The sequence below is a fragment of the Macaca thibetana genome, chromosome 11, assembly GCF_024542745.1.
Source record: "Macaca thibetana thibetana isolate TM-01 chromosome 11, ASM2454274v1, whole genome shotgun sequence".
Taxonomy (NCBI): Eukaryota; Metazoa; Chordata; class Mammalia; order Primates; family Cercopithecidae; genus Macaca; species Macaca thibetana.
Genome location: NC_065588.1, coordinates 13932869 through 13946812, shown reverse-complemented (window position 1 = coordinate 13946812; position 13944 = coordinate 13932869). Strand labels below are relative to the sequence as shown.

The following is a 13944-nucleotide window of genomic DNA, read 5'->3' as shown; positions in this document are numbered from 1 at the left end:
CAGTGAATATTGTCATAAGAACTATAAGAAATGAATTAGAAAGGGAGATTGTTTAGGCTCAGGAAGAAAAGACTGAGAGTGGGCTTAGTAATAATCTGTACATGCAAGGTATTGACAAAACATCATCCATCTTGACATCAGTTTTGTTCATACTGACAATATTTTTGAGGGCTTATCATGTGCCTTCCACCAAGGAGAGCATGAGAGCCAAAGAGCTTAATCTGCAGCATGATGGACTCAAGACAGACAAGGGGATGAATTTCTGAAAGTCAGGTTGTTGGACTGACCAGCTTACGTAACTGAAGAAAATTGTGAGCTTTTCTTTGAAGACTTGGAAAATAATCTAGTTTCACTTACATTCTACAAAACTGGTTTAGTTGTGGTCCTACTATGAGCTGGACTAATGTGTTCTCAGGGTACTCTGGTTAGTGTCTGTTCTTTGAGATCTTGGGCTGGCATTTAACAGAGAGTTTCATCTGTGCTTGTAAAAGCTGAGCAGATCGGCACCTTTAGGCAGTACCGAATTAACATCAAAATGTCATTGCTGCACCATAAGGATGCCCCCATTTTGTTTTGTTAGCGTGGATCAGAATTCACAGTTGGCCGATGTGAGCCTGATAGCTTCAGGTGAGTTGATTTACTGCCAGTTCTAAAGATAACGAGACTGCATGTCGCACTCATACTTGTCTGGGATGATTCATTTATAGGCAGGGGCCCCATTGTGAAGGATTCAGATTAGCCATTAATAAGTACTAGTATTGATTATAACAGTGACTGTGTACTCCAGAGTCTGACGACGGTGGGGGCAAGAATAAAGCCCTGAGTTTCCTTCTGTTTGAAATAACAAATGACATTTTCTTTCGAAGACCTCTTTGTCTGCTTGTCAACTTCCACCAGAGGAAAAGTATCCAGGTGAAATGCCATCAATGATAGAAATGTTGGAGACCACTGAATGTGGTTTGAAAGCAAACAAATAAACAAATTTTAAAATAAAAATGAGTAAATAGCCCATTATTTTACTTGCCAAGTAAATTGCCAAGTTCTTATTTCTGGGAAAGATTTATTCTTATTTCCATCGACGCTGGTACTTCCTATAAGTGATTTCTGCTGCTTTTCCCGGCTTGGCCCATCTCCCAGAGTCAAGTTGAGATAGCAACAGCGTTTCAGCTCCCCAAGTTCCCACAGGGAAGAATGGCAACACTTGTTGGGCTAATGGTTTTAGCTGGTTAGAGCATTCTGATGGGGTCTTTATCTGTGGAATTAGGACTGTGGAAAAAGGGAGGCAAAGAAGGAGGAGGTCACAGCCTGGGCTGCAGTGCTGATTGCAGCAAGCAGGGACAAGATGGGCTCCAGGGATGTTGGTAAGTCAGAGGGGATGGGCTGGGCCAGAGAGAGTGTCTCTTGACTGTGTTGGCAACTGAATCCTTAGCATTCTGTACTTTCTAAACTAATATCCTTTTTTTTTTTTTTTTTTTTTGTATGGATAGAGAAAAGGATAGGCTGTTTTCTAGGACTGTGGACACAATTGTGTGGTTAGAAAAATAGTTTTCATGTGTTTCTCCCTGTATGAGGTTAGGAGCTGGGCATCCATCCTAGTGGATTATGTTGCACTCTCAATGAAACTTCACATGTCCATTCCCAGGAGAGTTAGAGATCAAGAAAGTGAAGGTAAGCAGTTAGAAACTCGGAAGTCTTAAAGATCCATTTTTAGTGCTAATAACCAGCAGCTATAAATGAGCCGTAGTAAAAGAAGGAGTTGAATAATTCTGGAAAAGGAGAGCAATTTTCAGTATAAAGCAAACTAAGAAAATCTCAAATAAACTTGGATGCAACCAGTCAAACACTGAACACAATTTGTATTGCAGGCCAGGGTCTAGGGAGGGTCAGAAAGCTGGGAGAGATTGGACTTAACCCTGCCATGGGGTTGCCTGCCACAGGGTGGAGGTCAGCAAGCTCTGAGTCCCTATTTAAGAGCAGATAACCCCCTTGGTGGGATTCAGGCTAGTGTGGGTATATAGGAGTTTGATGTAGTAATGGAAAAAGGGCAACATAGATGTGTTGACACTAATAATGGCCTAATCATCTCATATAGAACAGGAAAGAGTAGATGTATCAGACCCCAGCTGGCATCTGTAGATATAGGAAGCCCAGAATCAAAGATTTAGGCAGCTTCTCATGGACTATCCAATGTAGTTGGAGGCTCTGAATAAGGGTCCTCATCCACTGGAGACTGGAATAAAAATCAGAACATGAGGAAGTGATTTAGTCCTTTGGATTGGGCATGTGGGAGGCACACGAAAAGACAGGCTTCATCTGGGTGACCATGTCTGCACCCAGCCAGGCTCACAATCCGTTCACCAAATCCTGGGCCTAAAGCAGCCCAGCCAGCTTTAGAAGATGGTGTTGGTGAGGACAGTACTTGGCCCATCCTGGTTTAAAGATCAGAAGGCAGTACTTAGTGACTGAAGTTCAAAGTCTTATAGTTGAATGAAGCTGGGACATGCAGGTGCTGACAAGTTGTTGAAGATTTTTTTTTTTTTTTTTTTAATCTGCCTCTATGCAATTTTATTTTCATTTCTGGAGCCCTTCAAAATGCATTGCCTCTTTTAGATGGAGGACCAAATTGCTTTGGGAGATGTGAATAAATTCAAAGCCTCTTTGATTGTGAACAGCCGTACTTTGCTATATGTGAGGAAGTACTGATCAGTTTTCCAATCTAGAGACCTAGAAAAACACATTGCTGGATGTTTGGTAGGGGGGTGGGGGGAGAAAGCTTTCTCAGAAAACTTCTTTCTGGATTTAGCCTTTGGAGACAATGGCTTGTTAATCTGTGGCCAAACAAGCATGACTGATCCACATTTTAAACTCAGCCATGCCTAGTCTCCCACTCCATATGGAGCTAGGACAGAAAGGCAAAGAGCCCTTTGTTTCCCAGGGATCCCTTGAAGAGACCCATGTGCGCAAGCAAGATCACTGTATCTAGAACCAGTGCTTGTGTTATTTTCAGCAACATATGAGGCACTAGCACTCATCGCTTAATCAAATATAAACACGCCTTTTCTACCCTTCCGCTTCTCTGCTCCCCTTGGTATATGAACGTGATGTTCTGATCAAATGTGTTTGAAGAGATGGGAATGTTAATTTATTTGAGACAAATGTCAACATCTTTGCTCTGAAAAATGCGCCAGTACGTCAAGTGCCATCACTGGCTTGCACTTAACTCTGCTCTTTAGTAATAATCACAGTTCTTTTGTAGATGCTGTCCTTTCAGCTAAGGTTAAATAAGATGATTTTGATGAGATAAGGCAATTTTGGATTTAGTATTTCATACCTATGAAGAAATGATGGCCGGGCGCGGTGGCTCACACATGTAATCCCAGCACTTTGGGAGGCTGAGGTGGGTGGATCATGAGGTCAGGAGATCAAGACCATCCTGGCTAACATGGTGAAACCCCATCTCTACTAAAAATGCAAAAAATTAGCTGGGCGTGGTGGCACACGCCTGTAGTCCCAGCTACTCAGGAGGCTGAGGCAGGAGAATCGCTTGAACCTGGGAGGTAGAGGCTGCAGTGAGCTGAGATTGCGCCACTGCCCTCCAGCCTGGGTGACAGAGCTAGACTCCCTTCCAAAAAAAAAGATCAATTTTTCCTTTTGGTTATTAGGTTTCGTTTTATGATGCCTTTCATTTTATTCTATAAATTCCCAGATCTATATTTGTGTTGACCACACTTGATTTTATAAATTAAGTGTGATATTGATAACCCTACTACTTAATTAACAGTTCAATATGTACACACCTTGTCTCTACTCATTTCATTTCTTTCAACCTTTCCTGTTTTCCTGTCTTCTTCCATTGTGTTTACTTAAAAGTATGTTTATTCAGAAGTATGTTTATTCAGTCACAGAACCCGGTTGTTGCTGAACTTGAGAGCTTGCTCTCTTATAGAAAGGCACCTCTTAATAAAAATGCAAGTCAGTCCGTCTGAGAGTAGGTTTGATTTGCATAATGGAGTAGGCCTTGGAAAGGACTTTTACTTTAAGATGAAATGAAACAGCCTTGTTAAGATTTTAGCAGTCCTGATACCTTACCAAGGGGCACAAACACGTTCTCGAAGTGCTCTTACTATCCTCCAGGCCCTTTGCTCCCTTACTTTAATTCTGTAATTAATTTGGATATCTTAGTGATGGGGAATCTGCCTGTTCCTTCTCCTCTTATTACACTTCCTATTGCTTTCTTCTGGCCATAAAATTTTCTCTGTGACCTAGAATATCAAGAATCTTGTAGACATTCTCAGAGTGAATGAACACCTTTAGTTTGTTTCTCTACTGTGGCTTAAATTTGGTGATTAAAGCACATCCAAAGAGAGACTCAGTCAGGGAGGAAAATGGGGCCAAATTCAAGTAGAAAGGACAATTATCTTCTGAAAGAACAAATAATAAAAAGAATGCTGGCTTCTGCGGAAGTTGTGTAGTTATCCAGAGTGGCTCTTAAATCTGTCAGATCTGCTTGAATTTCTTTGAAAACTCAGAATGTTCTCCTTTGTGTGCAAGGGTTTAAAGAAAAGAATGGGTCTGGCATTTAACAGGCAGGAAAGATCATGATTCTATATCAATATGCTTCCATTGTGTGTTTCAGTCATGATGTTTTTGATTAATGGTGAGGCTGGAGAACATCAGAAATTTATCCTATCTTGCAAGACACTGCTCACAAAACTCTGACACTATTCAGAGCCATGCTAAGGAACTAATTCCAGCCTCAGTCACCAGAACAAAGTGATGGTGTGGTATCAGAATTTCTAGTTGTCAAAGGAGATGATCATTGAGGATTTGATGAGTAGAGGAAAGTATTTCCCCTTATTATGGGAGAAGAAAGAGATTTTTTTGTCTCCCATATTCTGCTCCTACTCTGTGCTAAATGTGGAAGTGAAGATGGAGTACTCAGAACTTCTCAGGACAGCTGGGTAACCCTGGCCTCTTAGCCCATCATTTCTACACTTGCCTTCCTTAATCTGGTGGAGAAAGTCTCAAGGAAAGCCTAACAGTTCTAGACTTTTTCAGACACAGATCCTCCTCAAGAACTGAATTTAGAAGAACAGAAGAATTTTCTTTATCAATATAATAGGAAAGAGACTAGGAGGAAAACCAGATTGATTTAATCTGAAACTATACTAGTGTCCTAACAGGATTAAAATCCCTATGATATTATACAGTACTGAGATTTGAATAATATGAAAGACTTTAAGATGCTGGAAAAATATAATCACAATTGGATAGCCAACAAAGACAAGTTAGATTTGAGAGCTATCTGGTTGCAGCATCCATGACCCCATTTAAAAAAATTCAAATATTTACTGAGAGCACCCTGTGGGCCAGACCTCAATTCTAGGTGCTGGGTTATAGTAATGAACAAACAGATACCAATCCCTGCCCTCCTGGTGCTCACATTTAATTAGGAAGAGGCAGATGAGTTCATAATAAACATGTCAAATAAGTAATCATGTAGTCCGTCTGTTGAGAGATGCTATGGGAAAAAGAAAAAGCAAAGCTGGACGAGGGGATCAAACATGCCTATGACAAGTGAGGACAGGCTTCAGCATTCCATGGTGTGGTCAGGATTGAGAGCACTTCGTTGGGAAGGCAAGATTTTAGTAAAGACATGGAAGAGGTGCATGTGTGATACCTGGATAGGTGGAGAAAAAGTGTTTCAGGCAGGGGAAATAGCTAGAGCAAAGGCCTGGAGCAACGATGTGTGCGCGCGTTCAAGACAGATCAGAGTGCATGGAGCAGAGTGAGGGCCTGGGACCCGAGGGCCAATAGGGGGTCCAAATCAAGGGTGCTGGCTAGTTCTTTGTAGTACACTGGGAAGCCTTTGATGGTTTTGGGTAGACAATAACATCTTACGTTTACGAAAGAACATCCTTATTTGTTGAGCATTAGACTAGGGCGTCGAGACAGAGCCACTGGTACCCTTGAGCAGACTCTTGCAGGGATTGGATGAAGGACATCAAATGTTGCTGGTAGATAAGGAGGACTGCAAGTGGACATTGGCGTTGTCAATATCAAAGTCACCTGCCTTTTACAAGAGGAGTTTCCGTGAAGTGGTGGAGTTGAAAGTCTAATTGGAGTCAGTTGATGAGAATGGGAGAAGAGGAATTAGGAGAAATGAGTATAGATGTTGCTTTCAAGGAGTTTGCTACAAAGAGATGTAAATAAGTGACTATAGCATTTTCTGTCAGTCTGGCTGGCTACAGTAGGGATCCCCTCACATTTTGTAAAAGCACAGTTTATGTATAACTTTTCAGGCGTGCTTTATTTCTATGAGGTAGATATGTGCCGTCAGCATAAAAATTAGAAACGAGGCTGGGTGCGGTAGCTCACACCTGTAATCCCAGCATTTTGGGAGGCCGAGACGGGAGGATCACCAGGAGATGGAGACCATCCTGGCCAACATGGTGAAACCCCATCTCTACTAAAAATACAAAAAAATGAGCTGGGCGTGGTGGCGCATACCTGTAGTCCCAGCTACTTGGGAGGCTGAGGCATGAGAATTGCTTGAACCTGGGAGGCAGAGGTTGTAGTGAGCCAAGATCATGCCACTGCACTCCAGCCAGGCAACAGAGTGAGACTTCATCTAAAAAAAAAAAAAAAAAAAAAAAAAAAAAAAATTGAAACTAGATGAGATCATCAAATTCATTTCAGTTACTTTCACACCCAGTAAACAAAACTTCTACAACATTAATACAATGAACACTAGAAAAACGTGTCATGTGTCAGCTAGGGATCTAGAGATGAACAAGGTATAGTTTGTAGTCCTGAGAAACATTTTTAGTCAGATAAGGCAAGTAGGCATGTTTACTGTGTAAGTATGATGACTGAGGCATGTATAAAATGTGATAAAAGCAAAGGGGAGATAGAACTGAGTTGACTAGGGCAAGTTAGAAAAGATGACATACATAAAAGACCTGACATTTGAACTGAGTCTTAAGGATAATCATAAAATTTTCCAGCCCATGTACTGGGGAACAACCCTCTGTTAGATAATAATCCAGCTCTTGTTTGAATGCTAACAGTGACCGAGAGCTCACTACCTTATGAGACCCATTCCATTTTAAGAACCTATAATTTTTGCAAATGCATTTCTTATATTGAGCCCAATAACGCCTTTTAATACTTCTACTCTTTGTTCCCAGTTCTCTTCTCCTCTGAATTTAATGAGCAAAGATTTGTCTTTCTACCAAATAAGTCATTTCAGTATTTGAAAATAGATATGTTCTCTTTGAAGCAATTTCTTTTCGGTGTTGAAAAGGGGGAAATGGGTAGAGTCAGGTTCCCAGGGAAGCAGACTCTGAGCCTGAGGTTAGTGTGCAGGGGGTTTTATTAGGGGGTGCTTTTGAGATCAACACCATGAGCGGGAAGGGAAGATTGGACAAGGCTGGACAGGAGAAGTATAGGTGTGATGCAGTTTTAATGGAAGCTCCAGAAATCCTGTGGGGGAATTCTGAAGATAAACTGACCCTTTGGAGCTGTCCAGAGTTAGGGCAAGAAGACTAGGTCTTTATACCTGTGACAGCCAGGTTTTCAGTGCCATTTACGCCAGGAAAGGGACACGGCTTTGGGGAAGTGGGCTTTTTCAGCTGAGACAGTCCCCAAAGGTGTTGGGTGGAAGCCTATTGCCAGGGCACTACCAGCCACTGGCGCACTTAATCCTTTATTTCTGAAGTGGATCGATAAGGGATCTGGATGATGCAGAAGGGGAATCTTATGTACTGCTAATTTTTTAGACAATTATTTTCTGAGGCAGATAATAAGATGAAAAAGCACCTCTTTTTGTTTCTTCTTATTAGCAAATAAACACCACAAACATCAAAGTGATGGGGGCCCCACATTATGGTGCTAGACTGTTAGGGTCTAGTGTACAATTCTACCTTCCCTGTGCTGCTTATTCATCTCTGTGAGGGTGGCCCTTTATAGAGGAATATGTTAAAGATGTTCTTGAGGTGAATTGAAGGAGTACGTTCGGGTAATAAATTCGACTGGGATTCTTCACTAGGAGGAGACTGCTCCAAGGACCCCTGCATGTCAACATTTTGTAATGACATTAGGAGATAAAAATGTAAGTGGGGAAGCATAGTGAGCTGCAAACAGAATTATATCTCTGTCCTTCATCCTTGATGACTTGTGGTAATCATAGCGCATGCTGGGTGCCTGCAAAGATGAATGTGTGGCCACCAGTCCTTTCCACTCTATGCACACATGAAGATTGCCCTTTGATTTGTGGCTATGGCCATAATTTGCAAAGCCTGTCACCATTTGCAACTTATAGCTAGCCTAGAGTTTTACTGCAAAAGAACTGTCCCATTCCTGATCACTGTATACCATATTGATGTGTCAACTAAATGAATAGTAACGGACTACTCATTATACCAGAAAACATTGGCCTAAGCTATTATTCTGTTTCTTGACTTCTGTTTGGCTTCATTAGCCTCCTTTGGGTGCCAGGTAAAATGGTCATGTAAAGCATCCTTATTTAATAAGAGCCTGGCAAAATAAAATGGTTGAGCTGGGCATTGATGGGGGCAGAGGAATCAGGAAAAAGATCAGATTGTGGAGGATACTAGAACTAGAAGGTACAATAAGGATGTAGTGAGGGATGATGGAGCCATATTAATTTTTCTCATTTCTCACTCTCATTATGCATTGGCTTCCTTCACACAGTAGCTGGCAGTGTCTTTACAAGCCATTTGCAGTTGGGGGAGAGACAGTATTAAGAGAAGCCTAACAGAGGGGAGGGCCAAGTCGGTATTTAATAGATTGGTTTTCTTTTAAATTCAATCTAATTAACATGAGCCCATTTACTATTGACCCTCATGGCTTTTGTATCTCTTGCTATGTATTTGAGCCAGCTGTGGTTTCACAGCACATGAACTTTGCATCTATTCAAGGGCCTTCTTGTGATAAGATCTGTTCATTTATCACAGAATGGGTGGACCTGCTTTGTTTGCCGCTGGGATGCCTTTCATCCCAAGCTTGTACATCTTGAAGCAGATTGGAACATTTCTTCACTTTGCTATAACCACTGGGCTTGTGGAAGCTCATGTATTAATATTTCTTATTTGGGAATCCCCCAGTTTTTCTTTAACTGGAAGCATGACAGGAAAAACAAACGGGTGTCTCTTTAAAGTGACAGCTATTCTAGGGGTGTCACCCTGCCGCTGGTCTTCCTTTCCTGTCGTCGTCCTCTGTAGGCCACTGACAATTCTTTGAATAAAATTGTATTGTCCCAGATTCCCACTTGTCTCAGTCCTTTCGGGCTAATTATAAACTGAGTAGCTTATAAAGAATAGATATTTGGGTGGGCGCGGTGGCTCACACCTGTAATTCCAGCACTTTGGGAGGCCGAGGCGGGTGAATCACGACGTTAGAAGTTCAAGACCAGCCTGGCCAAGGTGGTGAAACCCTGTGTCTACTAAAAATACAAAAATTAGCCTGGCATGGTGGGGGGCACCTGTAATCCCAGCTACTCGGGAGGCTGAGGCAGAGAATTGCTAGAACCTGGGAGGTGGAGGTTGCAGTGAGCCAAGATTGCACCACTATACTCCAGCCTGAGTGACAGAGCAAGACTCCAAAAAAAAAAAAAAAAAAAAAAAAAGAAAGAACAGAGATTTATTTCTCGCAGTTCTGGAGTCTGGGAAGTTTGAGATCAAGGTGCCAGTAGATTTGGTGCCTGGGGAGGGCTCATGCCCTGACTCATAGACAGCACCTTCTTGCTCTGTCCTCACGGGGTGGAAGGAGCAAGGCAGCTCTCTAGGGCTTCTTTAATAAGGGCACTAATTTCATTTATGAGGGCCTCACTCATCTCTTGATACCATCAGATACCATCACCTTGGGAGTTAGGATTTCAACATATGAATTTGGGGAGGACACAAACATTCTGACCAAAGTCCCACTGTGTTATATAACCTATCAACAAGATCAGCTTTGCCTAAGAGTTGTACTCACGTATTAGGAGAAGTCTCGGAACAGGGACTGGCCAGGGTTTGGAATAGATACACATGATATAATTATTCTATTTTAAATTCATTCCCTTTTTTCTACTCACCCTTCTTACCCTCCCTGCTTTTCTCAATTACATGATCCTATGAAGCTCCCCTTCAACTGCATCTTTAAGTTCAGAGAAGAGAGTGCTGGTGAGCACCATTTCACCCTTAGCAGGAAAAATTACTTCTATATGACCAAGCATCCAGGGTTTCATTCTGGGTATCCTGTGTAAAACGCGAAAAGCTCAAGCTGCGAGAACAAACGGCCCAGGCAGAGCCGGGGGCTGGCAGCTCTCACTGCCGAATCAGGATTTTTGGATACCAGCTGGATATTTCCCAGTCTGTATTTTTTTCAATAAGGGGTGCCGAAGAAATGCTTGGCAATTTCTCAGCTGCGCAACAATATGTTCCTGAACTAAGAAACCACTATATAATTTTGTTTAAAAGCCCAGGTCACTTGTAACTGTACTTTGAAGCTCTCATTGGGGGATGAGAAGGAACTGCCCCGTAGAAAAAGACACAGTTTTGTTAGCCTGGATTGCTATAAAATGGAGATGAGCCATGGGATAGAAGATAGGGGGCACAGAGCAAAGAAAGAGATGCCATTACCCAGGAGGAAATCAGGGGAAATAGTCAAGAGAGGAGGGCAAGACTGAGAGGGTGTTCATTTTGTGGTTTCGGATTCATCTAGCTAAAGGTAGAGATAAAATGCAGGGCTTGACATCTCACAACAGCAGGTGAAACACAGCTTAAAATGGGAGACATTTAAAATGGCTTCTCCCTGGAAAGGAAGGAGAAATCAGAAGATGCTCAGAATTGACAGTGGAGTATGTGTGCAATGCCCAGGTCAAACCAAGATCTGTGGTGTCCTGTAGGTCAGAGAAAGAGCATGTCTTCTATATGTCTGAAGTAAAGCTTAATCAGATATGAGTTCAAATGGCAATAATTTTAACTTGCAGCTTAGACATACTGTTTGAGCCTTATTCTTTTCTGCATATATTATCATCAGAGCAGAAGTTAGAGAGAAAAATAAATGCGATATTAATTTAACATTTATATGTTTATAGAATATATACTGATCCAATTTCATACTACATATACTTCTCCCTAATGTCTGTACCTGAGTACCATTCACCTTCTGGACCACTGAGCTTATCTCACCTCCATAGATAGGTTTATGTGTAGATCAATGACATTTTTGGATTATGCACTCTGTAACTGAGTGATACACATTCACAAGGAAGAAATCCAAAAGCCTTGAAAAATGGAAAGTATGTATGTGTATGTCTGTATGAGCATCTGTATTTGTGTTTGTATAGCTCATTTGACAACAAAACCTGACCTGAACTGACATGAAGCCGTTTAGAGCCTTTATTCTACACTGTGTGATTCTTCATATGTTTTGCTATAGAAATATTAACATATTTGATTTTGGGAAGCTTCCCTAGGCTCTGGCAGTAACCCCAAGGATTTCAGACAAGGCAAGTATAGACCTAGGTTGATTTTCTGTAAAGTCTAGGAGACAATTTTTGGAAGAAAGGTATTATAAATGTCTGTAATTTAAATATTTTAAAATATTTATTATAAATACAAACTTGTAAAGGCATTATATAAATAATAAGTAATGAACACAAATCTTTGTACCCACTTGGTTCAAAATCTCCATTACCATCTTTGGTTTGATTTTTTTCTCTCTTCCTTTTCTTGTCCTGTTCTTTTTCTAGGATGAATCCTCCATGTTCTTCCAGTTTGGCCCATCAATTGAACAGCAAGCTTCCGTAATGCTCAACATCATGGAAGAATATGACTGGTACATCTTTTCTATCGTCACCACCTATTTCCCTGGCTACCAGGACTTTGTAAACAAGATCCGCAGCACCATTGAGAATAGCTTTGTGGGCTGGGAGCTAGAGGAAGTCCTCCTACTGGACATGTCCCTGGACGATGGAGATTCTAAGATCCAGAATCAGCTCAAGAAACTTCAAAGCCCCATCATTCTTCTTTACTGTACCAAGGAAGAAGCCACCTACATCTTTGAAGTGGCCAACTCAGTAGGGCTGACTGGCTACGGCTACACGTGGATCGTGCCCAGTCTGGTGGCAGGGGATACAGACACAGTGCCTGCGGAGTTCCCCACTGGGCTCATCTCTGTATCATATGATGAATGGGACTACGGCCTCCCCGCCAGAGTGAGAGATGGAATTGCCATAATCACCACTGCTGCTTCTGACATGCTGTCCGAACACAGCTTCATCCCTGAGCCCAAAAGCAGTTGTTACAATACCCATGAGAAGAGAATCTACCAGTCCAATATGCTAAATAGGTGAGTGTGGAACAGAGGGCACGTTGATGGTGGAGATGAGAGGGGAGCTTCAAAGACGGGTTGGAAGTTCAGAAACTGCAGGAAGAACAGTTCAAGATGGTAGCAGGTTGAAGCCTGGCCCTGGGCATGGCAATTGGTCATGATTGGGGGAGTGTTTTGGATCCCACCTTGCCAAAACAACTTTCACTTATTGAGCACTTATTATGTGTTAGGTGTTACTCTAAGGGTTTTGCACGTTTGGCTTCATTTGATCCTCAAAATAACTCTATAAGTCAGGTTTTAACAATTGTTTCTATTTTACAATACAAGAGAATAGGCTTGGAGGCATAAATTATACAAAGTCATGTTGCCAGTGAGTGGTCAGTTTGGAGTTGAACCTAGGCCTCTCTGATCTGTAAGTACTACTTGATCACCAGGAAAGATGCAGGAAACTTACAAATAAGGGAGGACCAGTCCACTTACCTTTCGAATGTTGCCGTATTGTAGAAAGATTGAAGAACAGGTTATGTGGATCTGTAGTCATATGAAGGATATTCTTCCCTTAAAGAAACAGGCTTGGTTTTTGTCTCTTTTGCTTTTCCAACCTCTGCCTTTAAGGGTGAGGATGCTGCTGTAGAGGCGGCTTTTATGGTTGTTCTTAGTCTGGTTTGTTTAGCAAGACCTCACCTTGCATAACCCAGCCATGACTGCAGTGCTTCCTCCGTAGGGTAATAAATGACTATATGGGGTAGAAGATTCTATACTACACTTTTGTGGTTTTACTATTTGTATAAAACTTCTATGTATGTGCATTACAAAAATTCAAACTAAATAGAACATAAAGAAGTGTATTTTAAAAATAAAAATGACCTTAAATCCAATTAATTGGAGATAATCATTGTAGAAATAATTAGTGAACATCTTTCTAGATATCTCTCTGTGCGTGTACATTTATATGGGTATAAATCTACAATGTTACATATATGGAAATATAAGTATACCTGCTGTTCAATAGCTTGACTTCTTTCATTCAACAATGTTTTGGACATCCATTTGAAGTTATTTTTAATTGTATTAAGACGTACAGAAAGGTATTCAGAAAAAAGTGCATACTCAGGTACTCACCATCTAGCTTAATAAATAAAATATTAAAAGGTATACTTGGGATGTTAGAAAAACATATAGTGGAGGTTGCATGGGTAACTTCTAGAAGGGAGCTGGACTGCAGTCTGTAGAGTAGAGCTTCAATTCAGAGTTGAAACTCAAACCAGGTTCACAGTAGTTATATCTGTGATTCAATCCTGATATTCTTCCATCATGAACTCTCCAGATGTTGCTCTATCCATCGTCCCTGGGTATTGCACCTTGCTTGGTACAGATTGTCTTGGTTTTTCTTCTACCTCTTTAGTTTTGTTCTATTCCAGTTCCATCTGGGGCTCCTTAGCACACTCCTGTTTTATGCATCCCTTAAATATGGGCACTTCTTGGGGTTCTGTCCTAGACCCTCTTTCTTTCTCATCCACTCCCAAGGATACAATTAATGTCTGTATATTTTCCAAAGTGACATCTCTGGCTGGAACCTCTCCCTTGAGCTCTAAATTTGTA

General features: G+C 41.4%; 1 protein-coding gene across 1 annotated transcript in view; it reads left to right on the top strand.

Moving 5' to 3' along the window:
* The window catches only part of GRIN2B (glutamate ionotropic receptor NMDA type subunit 2B), a 421309-nt gene that overhangs the window by 217296 nt on the left and 190069 nt on the right, over positions 1–13944 (top strand). The window contains exon 5 of the mRNA XM_050748224.1: positions 11762–12360. Within this exon, the coding sequence (XP_050604181.1) occupies positions 11762–12360 (599 nt within the window). The remainder of the gene's footprint in view (positions 1–11761; positions 12361–13944) is intronic.